The sequence below is a fragment of the Abrus precatorius genome, unplaced genomic scaffold (genome assembly GCF_003935025.1).
Source record: "Abrus precatorius isolate BTA unplaced genomic scaffold, Abrus_2018 Scaffold8, whole genome shotgun sequence".
Taxonomy (NCBI): Eukaryota; Viridiplantae; Streptophyta; class Magnoliopsida; order Fabales; family Fabaceae; genus Abrus; species Abrus precatorius.
The window spans coordinates 3,751,314-3,768,994 of NW_020874428.1; the positions used below are offsets into that span (position 1 = coordinate 3,751,314).

Genomic DNA, 17,681 nt, shown 5'->3' on the forward strand with positions numbered 1-17,681 from the left:
TTCTTCTTTTCCTTATTTTAGTTTTGTGAAAAGAAATCTCACTTTATTCCTTTTATTTTTTTATTAGAGAGTAACATAATGGTTCTGACTTTGTAAGATGATGGAAATTATTGAATATTGGAATGAGACACATGCATAAGGTTCTTCATATATTGTCATAGTTCAGCATAAATCATGCAACCCAACCATACTTCTATGTGATTCTTCCCACCGTTAATTATGCTTATACACGTATTAAGCATAAAACATGCAACAAACCCTTTCATGCCTTTACATGTTTCCCCATTTAGTTGTAAATCTTCAATCCCACATATCACATTATATTAATTATGCAATATGTTTGAAACTTCAATTAAAACAAATTTAGAATCCATTAGTGGATAACTAATCAAACACATTTTCACTCTCGTATCACTTAAGAGAACCGAGAAAATCAGTTTTTACTTCTATGTATTTTTGTCATCTCCTAATTATTTTTGTTTATAAAAAATCATCCTCATCATCATGATTTAACTTCTGAATGTTTGCTTAACCAACCCACTTAGTTGCAGAGAGTTCTTTTTGTAGAGGGGGGACCTCAAAGAAAGAGGTTAATTATAATCACCATAAATATGAAATCAAAAATCATGCAAACATGTCATTGGTCCCCTCATTAGGTATTCTCATTAACTTATTTCCTTTCTTCTCGAGCCCAACCTTACTTTTATATTTATCCTTTAAACAATAAATAATATTAAAAATTTATTTAAAAATAAAACATTTATTACATAAGATTATAAAAATATAATAAATATTTTATTTCTTCATAAAAAATTATTATTAATAATTGTCTAAACTCAACTATAAAAACTGCAATTAACAAAATGATTATAGGCTATTTTAACTAAGACTAAACTTAAATTGATATAGAGAAAGTGGCGTGGAATAATAAAATTTTAAATAAATGTTAACATCATACCTTAAAATTAATTGGTACAATTTTAAGAAACTAAAAAAATTGTTAATAGATAAAATATTTTTATATTAAAAATATAATAAATGATTTATGTTCTTATATGTTTAAAAAATAATCCTAAAATTTAATGTTAATAAAAACATAAAATTTAAAAAAATATTTTTAAAATAAAATCAATCAATGTTTATTCTGCGCCAATTGTTGAGCAACCCAGGAGTTCTAACACTCCTCTTGCAGTGCAATTAATCCAAGTGCTCCAATGCTTCCCAATTTGTAATCTTTAATTGCATTTTTAATTTAAATCGATCAATATAGTGGCAATCTGAAGTGAATGTTCTCATTTATTAGGCATCTTTGATGAGATCTTGGTGAAGGTGAAAACAATGCAAGTACTGATTACATGTGACAAATCCCAAAAACCTTTGCCATGATCTCTGTGGCAGTAGGTTTAGAGCCCAAACAAGGGCATTATTTTTTTCATCAAGATTTAATGTGTGAGGGTGTTTTTTTATTAATGATACTTTTAAATTGATAACATTATATAATAATATATATTACATTAAATTATTAAAAGATTTAAAATTAAGATTTTTTTAATTTGTATAAAATTGTAAATGATAAAAAGTTAAATATATAGTTATTTTAATCATATTTATATACTACTTTGGATTTACATAGTTAAACTTAATCCAACGTTTTTACAATACCTTATTAACTAACATATGCACAACTAACTCATTTGTTAGGCAGAAGACATAATGAGACATACTATATAACTTGGCATGCATCCAGAAGAAGATTATAACTTCAACTCATTATGATCACTAACTTACACTTATTATATCAAAACCTTCTAAAACATTTATTTGTTAAATTAATGGTTTATGTCACACTTTATTTATCTCATAAATACACTATCATATGAAGCAAATATATATATATATATATAACTATAAGGTAAACATCCTTTCTATATATCATTATTCTACTAAAATACTTATTAACTTCAAACATTGAAATATCTTTATAATTAGTATCTTCTACGTACCTTCACCAACCTATGGATTCAGCACCTTCATTTTCAATATCATCAACTTGGAAAACTGATTCAGTGAATTTATAAAGTATAAAAGGCTTGTCTAAATCATGTACTTTCATTAAGATGCATATTAAATAATATATCTTTCTTAGGATGCTTTAGGAGTAGAGAGGGGCACAAATCCATTATTTCCTCCATCTAATGCGAAAAATTATTTTTTTTAAGAGTATGCTAATCTCAAACCCTAAACTTTAAACTTTAAATAATTTTTTTTAAAAAAAAATACATATTTCTTATATTAAAATTATAAAAATATAATAAATGTTTAATTTTTTAATAAAATTTTATTATTATTAGTTGTTTATCTTCACTTTTAAAGAATGACATTAATATTTTTTTAATTATTTTAAAAATTCTAACAAGTGTCTTTAGTGAAATATCTTGTAAAAATAAATAAATATACCTCTAAAAGATATTTTTAATGCAATTTCAACACGAATTTTAGTATAAAAAATAATTTTAAATTTCTTAATTTATGTTCTAAGAACATTGGTTAGCAAAATTCTAATATTTTCTATTACTTAAGAAATAAAGAAATATCAGTGCTTGATGCTTTTCATTACATATTATGAGAATTATTTTCTAAGAATAAAAAATAATTAAAATCATAAAAATCGTTTGCTAAATGGTGCTCACCATTTATTTTAATTTTTAAATTCGTTATATTATGCTAACGAAAAAAACAAACAGAGTTTTAGTAAGACGAAATTAATATGACAAAAAGACGCTTTACTTAAGTAAAGTGGGTAATTAGCAAGAAATAATGAGCAAGTATGTCCTAAAATTAAAAGGAAGCATTCCTGAACTAACGAGTAATAATGATAATTAATGAGCAGAAATAAGATGTATTTATAAAATATTTTCGTAACAAATAGGATTTTATTTATGAGTTTTATTAATAAGTACATATTGGTTGATAATTTAATAAATAAAAAATATTAAAATTTATATTATGATATATTAAAAATTATACAAAAAAATATTAATATATTTTTAAATTTTTAAATTATACTTTTAATTGTTTGAGTAACCAATACCTTTGATATTGTGCGGGATAAATGTAACTATGCTTATATAAATACAATAAATATATTTAATTTTAAATTTATGATATTTTATGATAAAATTTAAAAGATGTTTGTATATATTTTTGCACTAAATTATATGCTATATGTTTTATTTAACTAATTTTTTATAACTATATTTATTATTGAAATAATGTTTTATTTTAGTAATTAACTTTGATATTATAAATGAGAATATTATGTAATAAAATTATTTTTTTAATAGTTTGTCACATATATTTTTTAACATTAAAATTGTCTAATAAGAATACGTGAATTATACTTTTATTCATCGCAATAATTTTTTTAAAAAAATTGTTATATATTTTTAAGATAAAAATTATTATTATTTTATATAAACTTTCAAATTTTCTGTGATTTATAAAAATGTATTAATTACTTTATATAAACTTTTAAAATTTTTACAAATATCTTTGCTTACATATAATATTTAATATATTATTTTAAAATAATCATAATTTTATTAAATTTTTGTATTTTAAAATATAATATTTGTAGTTATAAAATAAAGCTGAAATAATCAATGTTTTAAATATTTTTATTATTTATACATAATTATTTATAAAAATATAATTGTTTATAACTATTAAATTATATATATATATATATATAATATGTATTATACTAATTAGTTTATTAGAAAGAATTAAAATATTAAAATGTCTTATTTAATTAAAATGAGAATAATGAGCTCTGACAGGAATAGATACGTATCCATAGGCACAAGAATAAGCACAATAACATAAGAAAGGAAAAGAAAAAAGAGGGAGCATAAAAAGTTGGTATAGGCACATTATTCATCGAAACATGAGGATCATATAATGTTAGTGTAAATTTGTACGCTCGCATAAGCCAGCAAAATTTTGCTTAAGCGAAATTATAAATTTATACCAACATTATATGACCCTCATGTTCGATTTCGAACATGAGGAGATCCGGATCCCATTATCATACATCTCTTTTAAAATGTAAATATAGAATCACAGAAATATATATTATAAATACTATCTATTATTATTTATTACGAGAGATTTTTTGAATAAAATTAATTTAATATTTTTTCTATAAATGATAAAATTAATTTAATAGTTTCCCAAATTAGTTGTATATACATTGGAAGAAATGTGGGAACGTTGCCCTTAAATTTTATTTTTCCATATTAAGCTACTCGTGGGACAATAACTCTAGTTCACTAATTAAAATTATGACACATGCAATTAACTCAACAATTTTGAATTAAGATAATCACCATAAGATTAATGGATTCTTTTTTTTCTCAAGAGTTAAAATTAATGGATCACTAACATAGGCCTCATGTTTGTGCACTTGCTTCGTAGAAATAAAGTTCTCCTCTCTTTGGCCCAAAGGTTGTGCCACCAACACCTTAAAGCCCAAAATAATAGTTTCATTACTTAAATAAAATTACACTCCAACAAAATGCTAATTTTTTTTAATTAAATAGCCTTTGAATATTTATTATTAAAAATTATTTTTTTATAAATGGGTATGTTTGAAAATTCACCTCCAGAAAAATTTACAGATAAATGTTTATCTAGCACTAAACTCATTTGACAGATAAAAAACCTACTCATTGGAGATAACTTTTGCAAATACAGATTTAAATCTGAGTCTAATTATCATAACATAAAATCACGTGTTTGTTTGAATTTCAATTATAAAAAAAACAAGTGAAATTTTGTTTTACAATAAACTAACTTATTCAAATATGCCCATAAAAAAAATTAAAAGTTAAATATTGTTTTATAATAAATTAACTGATTCAAACATGCCCATTAAAAAATATTAGTATGCTGCGTGATACAAGTACCTAATAAATTACTCTGTAAATTTCTTATATTACAGTTACTGTCAATTACTTTATTATTTTTTTTTCGAAATGTCAGTTATTATAACATAGTACTCACTTTTAAATTTTCTGTTTTTATTTTATTACAACGAAAATATTATTTTTTTATTTTCAAAATTTTATTGTAAAATAATAAAAAATTATTTTAAAATAAAAAAACATATAATAAAAGTAAGATGGTGGTCTTTATTAAAAAAGTTAAATAAAAAAAACAAATTTAAAGATGACGAAAGATATGAAACATGAACAAATATATATTTTATATGTTAAAAGAATAATCTTAACAATATTTTTCAACACACTATTTATTATTATCTAAAATTTATTAAAAAGTATAAATATATGAGAAAGAAATATTAAATTAAAATGAAAATAGTGAAATTCATATAATTTTTAATAAATTTTATTAATAATTATTAAATTATTAAAAAATATATATAGTTATTGTATTGAAGTTATAAAAATATAATAAATATTTTTTTAATAAAATTTTATTATTATTAACTATTTATTTTCAACTCTAAAAATTGAGTTAACTAAACTTATTTATTAAAAGGATTAGATTTTTTCAATTATTTGTTTCTTTGTTTGATGTCACAAAGAATTTAAAATTCAAATATTAAATGACATCATGACTTAAAAATATAATCATAGACTTTGGTCAACTTTTACGTAGCAACTTTTGGAAAATCCATTCACGGTGTTGAAAATTTTGGCGTGAGGTTATGTAATGGGATAATGGAAATCCTTTTTCCAAGTCAAAAGCAAAATGTTCAAAAATTTCAAAATATCTTTCAGTGGACACTAATGATTCCCATTAAACACGCCGATAGTTATTAATAATATTTTTTGAAATTGAAAAATAACTATTTTTCAAATAAAAATAAGCGTGAGAAAATTTATTCACATTTGATCCTCTGTTTAGATGGACTAGTGAGGTGTATTTAATTAATTTGACTTGTTTAATGTTTATTCTTATTATATTTTTTTTTATAAGAGTGTTGCTATTTAGTATGAAAAATGACATATGAAATTAGTACCAATGGATATTTTTGTGTTTTATTGGTTAAACATTAGAGCATTAAAACTTAAAAATGAAAAAAAAAATAGAACTTTAAGCATTATTAATTTTATAATGCAAAAAGGTTCTTTAAAAATGTTCATAATTGGTAAGTGACGAATTCCATTTTTGTTTCAAGCAAAGTGCATTCTTCTTCAACATCATTATGGGAGAATCTTTCTTTGTGTCTTGTGCTGTCTTGGGATTAGCTCCATTCTTACCATGGAGGCTTACAATACTAGTGATGTGATTAAAACAATTCAATGCAACTTTTTATATATATATATATATAAATAACCCATCTTCTTAAATTTTAGCAAAATTAAATGAAACAATTTTAAAAAAATTATTTTTAATTTATAAAAGACACTAATTTTTTTATAAGGATTTCTTTAAAAATTTATTTAGTTTACACTGTAATAATTAAAATGTGTCTTTTACGGTTGATAAGCAAATAAAAAAAATAACAAACCTTTAAATATAAAATTATCTTTAATGCATTTAGGAAGAATTTTGTCATTCTCCTCAATTATGAACACCTTATATTTAAATAAAATTTCCTCTTACATAAATTTACTCAAATAATCTTAATTTTTATACCAAAAATTGTACTTATTTAAAGAAGAAATGAACCAAATTTAATTAATAGTGAAATAAGATAATATTTTACATCTATCATGTTTAATATTTAAGTCTTTATTTATTATTTTGAGTAATATGCATATAAATTATCTGTGGTTATTATTTTAAATTTGGGTGTAAAATAATTCTATTGATGATCATAATGGTGGAACAAATAAAATGTTGTCTTATTTAATTTTAAGATGTTTTTTTAAATATTTATAAAATATAAAAGTAATTATATATATGATGTTATTAATTTTAATCTCTAAAATTAAGTTTAATATATATATATATATATATATATATATAATTTCTAGTATTCATTATACTTTTATATTCTTAAAATAATAAATAGTTTTGTTTTTAATAAATTTATTATTTTAATTGATTAGGACTAAAAGTTAACACTTTTCTTATACATAATATTACGCGTGATATTAATGATTTGAAGTTGAAATATTGGGACTGTATCAATTCTCAGTAGCATTTGATGGAATTTAGATAAGAAGATACAAATAAAAATTCAAAGTAAAACAAAGCCAGCGAATGTCCACCGTCACAGTAATAGACTAAAGTTCATATTGTCTTTGTTGGATACCCCGCACAACACACAACTCACTCTCACTTCCTCTCAAATTTTGATAAACAAAAGCTTGTGACTTTGAAGACACAGTGAGTGAGATAAAACCCATCATTTTTTTCTTGCTTTCTTCCATGGAGGACTACAACTACAACAGATCAAGGTCTTATGGAAATGGGAACATGATGCAGATGGAGAGCTACTATGGAGGAGCACCAAGGCCTTGTGATCTAAGGTCCTATAGTGTTTCCTATGCACATACTCAAAAGGGTCCTAACAAGGACTTGAAGTTGAAGAAAGGAAAAAGCATCTCAAGGTCTTCAATTTCCAAGTCTTGGAGCTTTGCTGATCCTGAGTTTCAAAGGAAGAAGAGGGTTGCTAGCTATAAGATGTATTCTGTTGAAGGAAAGGTCAAAGGTTCATTGAGGAAGAGCTTTAGGTGGCTTAAGGATAGGTACTGGCAAGTGGTTTATGGCTGGTGGTGATTACTTTTATTTTCTTCTCTGTTTTTCTGTTTGTATTTCATGTTTACTAGTTTTCTGTTCTTCAAGAGAATTGTAGGTTAATGGGTTATGATCAGTTTATGCATACATCGTTTGTTTATAAATTTATGCATACAGTCGTGAAAGATCTTTGTTTTCTTGTTCATGATTTTTTAAGAGGGGTCTGATTGATTAATGTCATGTGTGTAGTCTGTTTCCATTTTTAGACTTAACTGTACTTTGCAAGGCCTCTGTTTATGAACATACTAGTTTTTCAGCTTTTCTTTTATCTAAAAATGTGTTCAAAGTTTAATATATAGATATAGATATAGATTAACCCATTAATGTTGGGCCTGTTTTCCAATAATATTCATGTCCTTTTTCCTTTGATATTTTTCAATTCGTCTTTAATAGCTTCCTATAGTGTTTTAAATTGTGGTTCGCAATTATAGTTGGAGCCTTACATCAAGGTTTTTATGATTTCTGTGATCACATCACAACCATAATTACAACTAAATTTATCTATAATTTTTCACAACATTAAAAAACGTAACATAATTGTAAATATTGTATCCTAACCATAGTTTAAAACGCCGACTCCATGTGTTACAAATACAAACCATTGTGCCTTTTGCTGATCATTGTTCTTCCTTAGCTTTTCCGGCAGCAACTTGACACTAAAAATTGGTCTTTTGAATCAATTGTTTCCAGAAGTCTATCTCATAAGATTGTTTTAAATCAAAATTATTTTGGATTTGAGAGACATATACTGTCTTTTGTTGAAGTAGGTGTAATTTTTAGTACTTCATATCTTCAATGAATATTTATATATTCTCAGCAAAGCTTGAAAATTTTGAATAACTAGACAGTCTATGCTCGGTATAACAACAAAACTTCTCCAAATAAAGTTACATGAATCAGATGAAGTTCATGGCATAAAATGATTATTTATAACCATGGTAACGAAATTGGTTTCTGTTTCTTATTGGATAATTAGTAAGATTAACCCTCTTGCAGAGTAGCCAAATCACAAGAAATTCTTTTCTAGTTTTATATAAACAATTCCCTTACTATTTAATACTACAAAGTTAGTTACAAAAATCTCCTTTATTTCATATGCTTATAAATATTGCACGGTATAAGAAGATATAAAAATTTTTATTGAAGATAATAACATTTAGAACCAAGAAAAAAGGTTGAGGCTCGAGTAGATAAAATTTGTAAGTTGAAGTATATATAACATGTGAAGTTTGGAAATATACTTTTAACCACTTAACCAATCACATTTGATTATTACTTTTTAAGTTTACTGTCAACATATGTAGATATGATTGTTGTTTCAATGTTTTTGTTAAAACTAATAATAAGAAAAATTGAGGGTTAGTATAGTATAATTTAACAACATGGGGTGTTTCTGTAACACGACAGCGTCTACTAAGGTGGCAAATGTAACATTCATTGAAAATTAAGAAATAGAAAACCTCGTGGCAAATTTCTTAACCTGATTTAATAAATAAGAATCAGAATCAAGGTAGGTTGCACTATTAGATTTACTTGAGGTGACACTAATATGTAAGTAACAGCAAATTATTTAATCTATGATTGCTTAATTAAAAAAGGAGGCTCATTTTGCAAGAAAAACAAAAAAAAGGTGAAGATAATTTATGAAACTCATTTAATAATTATTTCTGAGTTATACTAATGAAATAGATTTAGTTGCATAAGATAAGTGAAAGAAAAACTAATATATCACTCAGAGAATTATATAAGAATTATACACAATAAATTTTACCTAACTCTAGTGAGTTCTACCAATAGAGATACTGATCATCACTATACAGCCAGCAACTTGTCGCCATTTGGGCCACAGTTCTCAGTAACATCAAGGTGAAGAGAAGAGAACTAAGCACATGCTAGGCCTAAGCATTTGGCCACCAGAAAAGATGCAATAGACAACCACACCATGAAACTTTGATTATGGATCATGATTCAAGAAGTGCCCCATTGGTGCCTTCTTTCTGACTTTAGTAGCTTTGGTAAGTCTCTCTCTTTTCCCCCACTAAGAAGTGAATCATGTGATCGTTTCAGGGCATATTTGAAAACATGTTAAAAAATTATCTGTATAAATTCAATTGAATATATTATATAATTAATAGTATTAAAATAAATGTAGAGGTAGAATTTTGTATATCGGTGTAAGTTTAAAAAATTTTATACATAATTTAAATCTTTTATTTAATAAAAAGTTTTGATTGAATGTAAAAAATTTTAAACTTAAACCGATCTAAAAATATTATTTTTGAATAAATATATGACACAACCTGGCAATGGTGATGGACATTTTTGAGCTGCCACTCTTGGAATATGAGCATTAGTTGAAGCGTGAAGGAAGCATCAAATTATTGGAATTGCTTAACTGCCAGGTGATGGAGGGACCCCACTAGACACTAGCAAGTAGCAACCACACGAGAAGATGCTATTGCTTTTACATCAACTTTCCTATAATTAAAATACTAACTCTTTAGTTACATTACATTTTCATTAAATTAATTTTATGTATGTTTTAAAGATATTAGATTTAATTACATTTGTAGCTTCTATATTTTAATTTATGGATGATTTAGTCTCTCTAGTTTTAATTGTTTGTATTTAAATTTTTTATTTTTCAAAAATAAATCTTCAATTTCAAAATTTTATTTAACAATAAATAAAATATAATAAATGTGTGATATATTATTGATTTATGTAAATTAATATAAAAAATATAAAAAAATGTTTAAATAAGATTAGTAAATAAAATATAATAAAATTTTTATTTTAAATTAAATTTTCATATAGCTTTTAAATTTGCATAAATCAATGATATTATACATGTTTATAATATTATTTTTAATTATTAAATGAAAAGTTGGGTCGCGATTTAACTTGAATAATTAAAATAACGAATAAATGTAACAAATTAAATAAAAATAAAAAACTAAAATCACATGTATCTTAAAATATGAAGATTGAAAGATTAATTAAGCTAAAATATTATTAAAGATTTAATAAATAATTTTCTATTCTCTTTATATTTTATTTCAAATATGAAAAAAATAAAAAAATAAATTTAAAATAAATACATGGCATAGAATCAATATAAACGATGATGTCATATTTATATTTATATTTTATATTTTTAAATTTTAATTTAAAAAATTCTAATTCAAAATCTTAAATTTTATAAAAATAAAATATGAAAGACTTAATGTTATTAATGATACATCAAGGTATATCTTTGTCAAGTTATACAAGTAAATTTAGATATTATGTTAACATAAAATGAAACAAGTTAATAAATTACTAATAAAGAGACTAAATAAAAATAAAAAATAATAATTTGTAAGGGGTAAGATTAAAAAAATTTAAAAATACTAAATAAAAAATATGATTTTAAAAAAAATTAAAATCTTATCTAAACCTTAATTTAATGTATTTATAAATAAAATTCAATGTTAAAAATTTACAATCTCTTAATTTTTAAACAATTACTGAAAATTTCATTCATTAAAATTACACCATTTTTTTTACACAATAATTATAAAGGTTTAAAAATAAGGTGGTGTAGTTATTATATTTTTAGTTTGTCCATCTCCACATTTAAAGAATATTATTTTCCTCCATGAAACAAATAAATATTTTCCAAAAAACTAAAATGTACAGGTATACGACATTAATAGTAAAATATAGCAATTTTAAAAAGAATGTATGATATATTTGACTGAAATATACAGCACATGAGAAATATATTATAAATATAGAATGCGAAGCCAACCACTAATGGATATATTAATGTTAATGAATAAATAAATAATTGGTAGCTTAGGTTGCGTAACAATGAACTAGTGACACAGATCGTAGAGGATACCAAACCAAATGAACACAGAGTTAGCAGTGCAACAAAGAGGAAGAAAAGTTGAAACATTTTGAAACAGTGACATGTGGGAATCTATTGTATTAACGGTGGCTGCAACTGCCGGCAACAACATCGGAAAGATCCTTCAGAAGAAGGGCACTATCATTCTTCCCCCTCTCTCTTTCAAACTCAAGGCATGTCTAAAGTTCTTTTTTGTTTTTCTGTTAATGCCCATAATTTGGTTTTATTAAAGATCTTACCTTTTTAAATAACATTATCATTTGAAATATAAGGTGTCTCTGGATTTAGAAGTTATTATTAGTTTTTTATAGCTGTGTTTATTTGCTGTCAATGTGAAATTGGACATTTTTCCATGATGTGAATGATTTGAGTGAGAATATGGAAAAGGAATTAATATCAAGATCAGTTTTTTTATTTTTTGTTTTTGTTTTTGTTTCATTTAAGGTTATGTGGGCATGAAGTCACTGGTTGGTTATTGATCCCATTGTGTTTGCAGGTAATAAGGGCATATGCTTTAAACAAAACATGGGTGATTGGTTTTCTAATGGATATGTTTGGGGCATTATTGATGCTAAGGGCATTGTCGTTGGCACCAGTAAGTGCTATAGCAAACAATGGCTGTGTATGAAGGAAAAGAATGGCACTCAATTTAAACGTTTTTTTTTATACTCTTAGCATGCTCTTCTAGTGTTTTGTATGGTTTTTGACATTGGTATCCTTGTGGTTTTCTTTTGTCAAATATGTTACAGGTCTCGGTCATCCAACCAGTTTCTGGCTGTGGACTAGCAATTCTTTCTATCTTTTCTCATTTTTATCTCAAGGAAGTGATGAATGCTGTTGATTGGGTTGGCATTACTTTGGCAGGTTTTGGCACAATAGGTAATGTAAGTTTTATATTGCCATAGAGCATTTTGTTTTACCTGACTATGCTTCCTATAAATACAACAAGGAGCAAGGTTGTGGGGGCGATTATTAGAAAAAAAAATTTTAAAATCAGAAACAAAAGTTTTTGATAATTCATTTTGTTGATTGTGATGAATGGTGAATTTTCTAGCTGTATGTATAGTTCAGAATTTGGAGCAACATTAATAAAAGTAATTGTGGCCATTTTATTTGTATGTATAATTGCTGTCCTGTATCTGAGCACCTCAGTAATGGACTGAAATTTTCTAGAGTTTTCCTCATTTTTATTATCTGGCTGCTGAGAACACTAAGGTTGTGTTGCAGTGTCATGATATTAAAAAAATTTATTTTGTATTTGTGTGATGCTATTTGTTCACCATTGTATGTTTTTATTATGTGTAGGAGTTGGTGCTGGAGGTGAGGAGCAAGAGGCGGTTGCTCTATCTATTTTTCACTTACCAGGCCTGGCATTTGTTGTTTTCATCTTGTTTGTAGGTACCTTGTCTTATGAATCAACTTATTTTACGGTCTGAGATATTTGGCATTCATAAGAACATCATGGAAAGATGTAGTTTGTGCCACTTGATTTTGATTTAATAACAACTTTGCAAGGAAATATTTGAAATCATTGTAAAAGAAGATATAGTGGTATTCTATTATTAACGGAAGCATGGTGCGGCTGCCAAACTTTTATTTGGCCTTGAATCTGGTGCTTATAAATGCTAGATTTCATGCCTAATAGTGACATATAATCCATGTGTGAAGTTGTTTATATTTCTAAAATCACTACTTTTATATGAGCAAAACCTTGTGTGATTACTTGATAATCTGTTTTTACCATTTATTTTCACAGGAATGTTATTTTTCCCTCTATCTGGTGCGCATTTAAGCTGAATTCTGACGTCAATCTTTATGATGCCATATAATCAGTGTGTTAAGTTCTTTAAGATTAAATTGTTATTTGAATGAATTATACTTCATCTCATTATGTGCTAATCGTTTTTCCTAGTCATTTTCATATAATAGTAACCCATGGTTCTTGAATCTATGCATGCCATTCTTTTTAAGTCAATACAAAGGCACTCTGTGGTCTCGTGTTAGGAACCAAAAAACAGAATATCAGAAAAGGCATTTTTGTATGGGCTTTAGCAACTTTTCTTTAAAAGATAACGAGTTCACCAATCACCATTGACTAAAGTGGTATTACTATCTTCCAGACATTGTTTTTATTTTAATTGTTAGAAACACTTGTACAGATACTGCTTAGAGGATGGCTTCGAATATGCAGGCGTCAACGAAGAGAACAAGAGATGGTATTCATGTTTTATCCATGCTGGAACACCTTCAGATATATCTGTCTATTTTCATAAAAAATGCCTACATACAGTAATATGGGTTATGTTGTTTTTCTGTTCTTCTATCACTTGACATTTTTGGTATACAGATGGAATATGATGTTGTTGAGGAAATCATCTATGGCTTGGAATCTGGTATTTTGTTTGGGTATTTTTGCTTCCTCTCTACTCTATTTATGATTCATTTCATGTTCAGACACCTCACTTTTTCATATACGTCAACTCTTCAATATCAGAATAAAGATTCTGACAATTAAATTGTCAAGGATTTAATTAAAACCACCCACCAGCCAAAATGTTCTAACATGCTACAATGTATATCAAAACCAGAAATTCCTTTAAACCAACTGCAAGCGTGGTAGCATTAAGAGGTCATAAATATGTCTGAGAGGAAATTGCATAAACTGCACATCTTCAAAAATATTAAGGATTAATGGTGCATTTGAGAAATATTACAGAAACTTGTTTGTTAGTAATCACTGACACAATGTAAGTTTTGACAATTTTACGTTAACTGCTTATACATTTATGTTTTGTCTGAAACAGTACATATAACATATTACTTGTAATTTTGTTAACGCCTAAATGCAGGATGTCATCTGTAATATCAAAGATGGGATTTCTGTTCCTGGAGCAAGATTTTCCCCAGCTATTAGTGCCTATGTGCATCATGATCAGTGTTTGTTGTAGTGGCACAGGCTTTTACTACCAGGTACTCTCAAGAAAACTTTTATATGATCTATTATTGTGATAACTGTTACACCCTTTAAGCATGGAGAACGTTTAACCTGTTTCAGTCAAACTGTCTAGACGCTTGTTCAAGTTCTACTACTGCCAATTTCAGATACAATAACCACTTTAAATAATCATTATCTTCCCTGCTCCTGCAGACACGTGGTCTAAAGCATGGGAGGGCTATTGTAGTTTCTACATGTGCAGCTGTTGCATCAATTTTGACTGGTGTAGTCGCTGGGATGATTGCTTTGGGTGAGCGACTTCCTTCAGACCCTAAAGCTCGCTTGGCACTTCTTCTTGGATGGTAATATAAGATGTTATGCTTTGTGTTTTACAAATTTTTTTTAACAAAGGAAAAGGCTATATTAAACTTCCACCCTTTAGTTTTTTCTCTTCACATAACAAACATGAACAAGTAAGAAAAGGAAAGCAGACTCAGAGTAGCAAGGTTATTCAGATCCTCTGGAACAGGATACAAATTGAACTTTTAGATTGATAGAGTCCATAATGTTCATGGAGAAATGAGAAACATCCATCCGATGCATGGAGAAAATATCTTCCCCATCCCAGAATCATAATGCAAACTGATGTTTCTCATCTTACATTGATATCTGACCAATGGATTGGAAGTTAATAGATTTCATGTCCATTGCCTTCCATGGTTCCTAATATAAAACAATGCAGGAGTAAACATCAGCTCTTCAATACTTTCCAGACGGAAGAAGCTACATCATATTTAGTTGCCTGTTAGAGTTACAAACAATTTAGTGGCTTTCATCTATAGACAACTTATTAGTTTATGACTTACATAAGCTCCTTGGTATAACTTATTAAAATAAGTTGTTTTCAGCTTACCTCAATAAGTTTTATGGTTAAATTTATGGTATAAGCCATAATTTTAAAAAAATTATTGAATAAGTGCTTAATTAAGCAATGTATCCAAAGATTGAGACTATTTTGGTAGGATTCTATCTATCCATTCTTGTTTGTCAAACTAGATGGAAATCTTCACGTTCTTTTGTCAGAATTATGTTCATAACATGAAACTTCATGCTGCAGGCTACTTATTATTATGGGTGTGATTTTACTTGTTGGTTCAACACGGCTAGTGGGATTCCTTCAATGTTCTTCGCGAAGAAAAAGAAGCAACGTGGATAAGAATTTTGGCTCTAGAAGAGCCAATTCTTCCCGTGTAAGGGAACCAAGTCCAAGTGCTGTCATTCAAGCAGCAACATTAAATCATCTATTATCATCATCTTCCAAAGAAAAAGCTTGAGTTGATGTGAGCTGGATAATGTTCCTTCGTCCTCCACAGGATTTTCTAAGCACTAAGTTGCTTTCTAATCCCACTGCCAAGGGTAAGGTGTATTCTATGTACGTACAGTGGCTGCTTCATCAGAGGGCATGGCTTTTTTTGGGATCATTCCTTCTGGCTCACACACTTTGGATTAAATATTTGTTAACTTTCTGATGCCACCTTGTAAAAACTATTCCTGAACTTCCACCACTATGTTTGGTTATTGAGGATTGTATATGACAGTAGTGATGATGGCATACCACCACAATTTGTTTTATTTGCATGGAAACAGAGTTTAATAAAGAACAGTTTATTCCTGCGCACTGGTGCAGTTGTGATCTTTACATATAGGGGTTGCTTGTGTTAGAATGTCTCTAAGGGTCACTTCATCCGCCAGAGATTATGATTGAGGCAAAAGAATTGATTCTAGGAGAATGCTTCGAAACCACTGTTGAAGGAAATGATTCTTGTCCTCATATAGGTAAATTTAGGCAGTGGATGACATATTTAAGTTAGAGAGGTTTTAGAAATTCCAAGATGCCATAATTCATGTAGATGATATATGTATCTTGTGATTTGTTTAGTACATTAAATAACTAGGGTACGTGGTAGCTTATTTTTTTTAAATAAATCACTTATTTTAGTTAGTTTTAAAATGTCTTTTTTTTTAAATTGTTAAGAAACATTTCACATGTCTAAATTATGATCAGGAAAGAATGAATGGAAGAAGGGGCCTCCTTAGGAAGTAATAGCTTTCTCCACTGGACTTAATGGTTAGCAATTTGGTCCACCATTACAAGTAAAGGAGGCTGGCATGGTCAATCGGTTGACAATGGAATCAAATATTCAAAGGTAGAGAACCATGACAATAAGGGTTCTACTATAAATAGTTCCTCAATAATCTTTTCCAACATTGTTGGCACGCTCAAATATGGCCAACTTGCACCATGAAGTGCAGCATTTGTCAACGTGACTGATGATTACCAAATTGTTTTAACACAAGATAGTAACATTTTTTTAGTGGATATCATCTTGATCACTGTGTCGAAATTTAGTTAAACTAAACATTCATAGTTTATTTATATTTTGATAAATATATATAATAGGATAAAATAAAGTTAATTGAAAAAATATTAAATAATTTTTATATTATATAATTTTTTATGAACTTGATTTACTTTTTGTGAACATTCAATTTAATGATTGAATTAATAAAAAATATTAGATAGAGTAAGTTAAATAAGAATTACTCTTGCTGAATATATGCGAAGGCACTTCCACTTATATGCAAGTAAAGCTCCTACAATTTGGATAAGTTGAATAGTACAATAGACATTGAGACATCATTTATATAATTATATTTTACCAATTAAAACTTTTAGTTTGAGCATAATTGTTCCAAAGACACAAGTTTATTTAAATCGCAAATATACGACAGTTACCCTCCAGGTACCATTTTGATTGTTATTTCATCAAAATGCAAAGCTTAGGGGGACATCAAAATCATTGTTATGAAATTGAGGTCTGGTTCTTCTGTTTTTTTAAATGACCATGGACTTGTTTGTTTTGTAGTTTGAAAATTAATTCTCGCACATTCTAATAAAAGCACTCATTTCAATAAAAAATATATAATTTAGATTAATTTATGTATGTATTTTAAATATATTTAACGACTCAATTAATTTTATTCAACCTTAAACTAAATGCCCACTGCATAATGATT

At 26.9% G+C, this 17,681-nt stretch overlaps 2 protein-coding genes across 3 annotated transcripts; both read left to right on the plus strand.

The window, feature by feature from the left end:
- Positions 1–7,321: 7,321 nt before the first annotated feature.
- On the plus strand, positions 7,322–7,755 carry LOC113846563. The gene has a single exon (XM_027474986.1). The coding sequence runs from the start codon at positions 7,405–7,407 to the stop codon at positions 7,753–7,755; it is 351 nt and encodes a 116-aa protein (XP_027330787.1). The 5' UTR covers positions 7,322–7,404.
- A 3,877-nt stretch (positions 7,756–11,632) lies between these two features.
- LOC113846562 (probable magnesium transporter NIPA9) lies at positions 11,633–16,214 on the plus strand. 2 transcript variants are annotated; one of them, XM_027474984.1, is made up of 9 exons: positions 11,633–11,841; positions 12,165–12,263; positions 12,418–12,547; positions 12,974–13,062; positions 13,828–13,884; positions 14,016–14,074; positions 14,518–14,638; positions 14,817–14,965; positions 15,721–16,214. In XM_027474984.1, exons 1-9 carry the CDS (start codon positions 11,731–11,733, stop codon positions 15,935–15,937), a joined length of 1,032 nt encoding a protein of 343 aa, XP_027330785.1. In that variant the 5' UTR covers positions 11,633–11,730; the 3' UTR covers positions 15,938–16,214. The 2 variants fall into 2 exon arrangements, with proteins under 2 accessions (XP_027330785.1, XP_027330786.1); XM_027474985.1 differs by lacking the exon at positions 11,633–11,841 and having other exon boundaries at positions 12,171–12,380; positions 12,533–12,547.
- Positions 16,215–17,681: the final 1,467 nt, after the last annotated feature.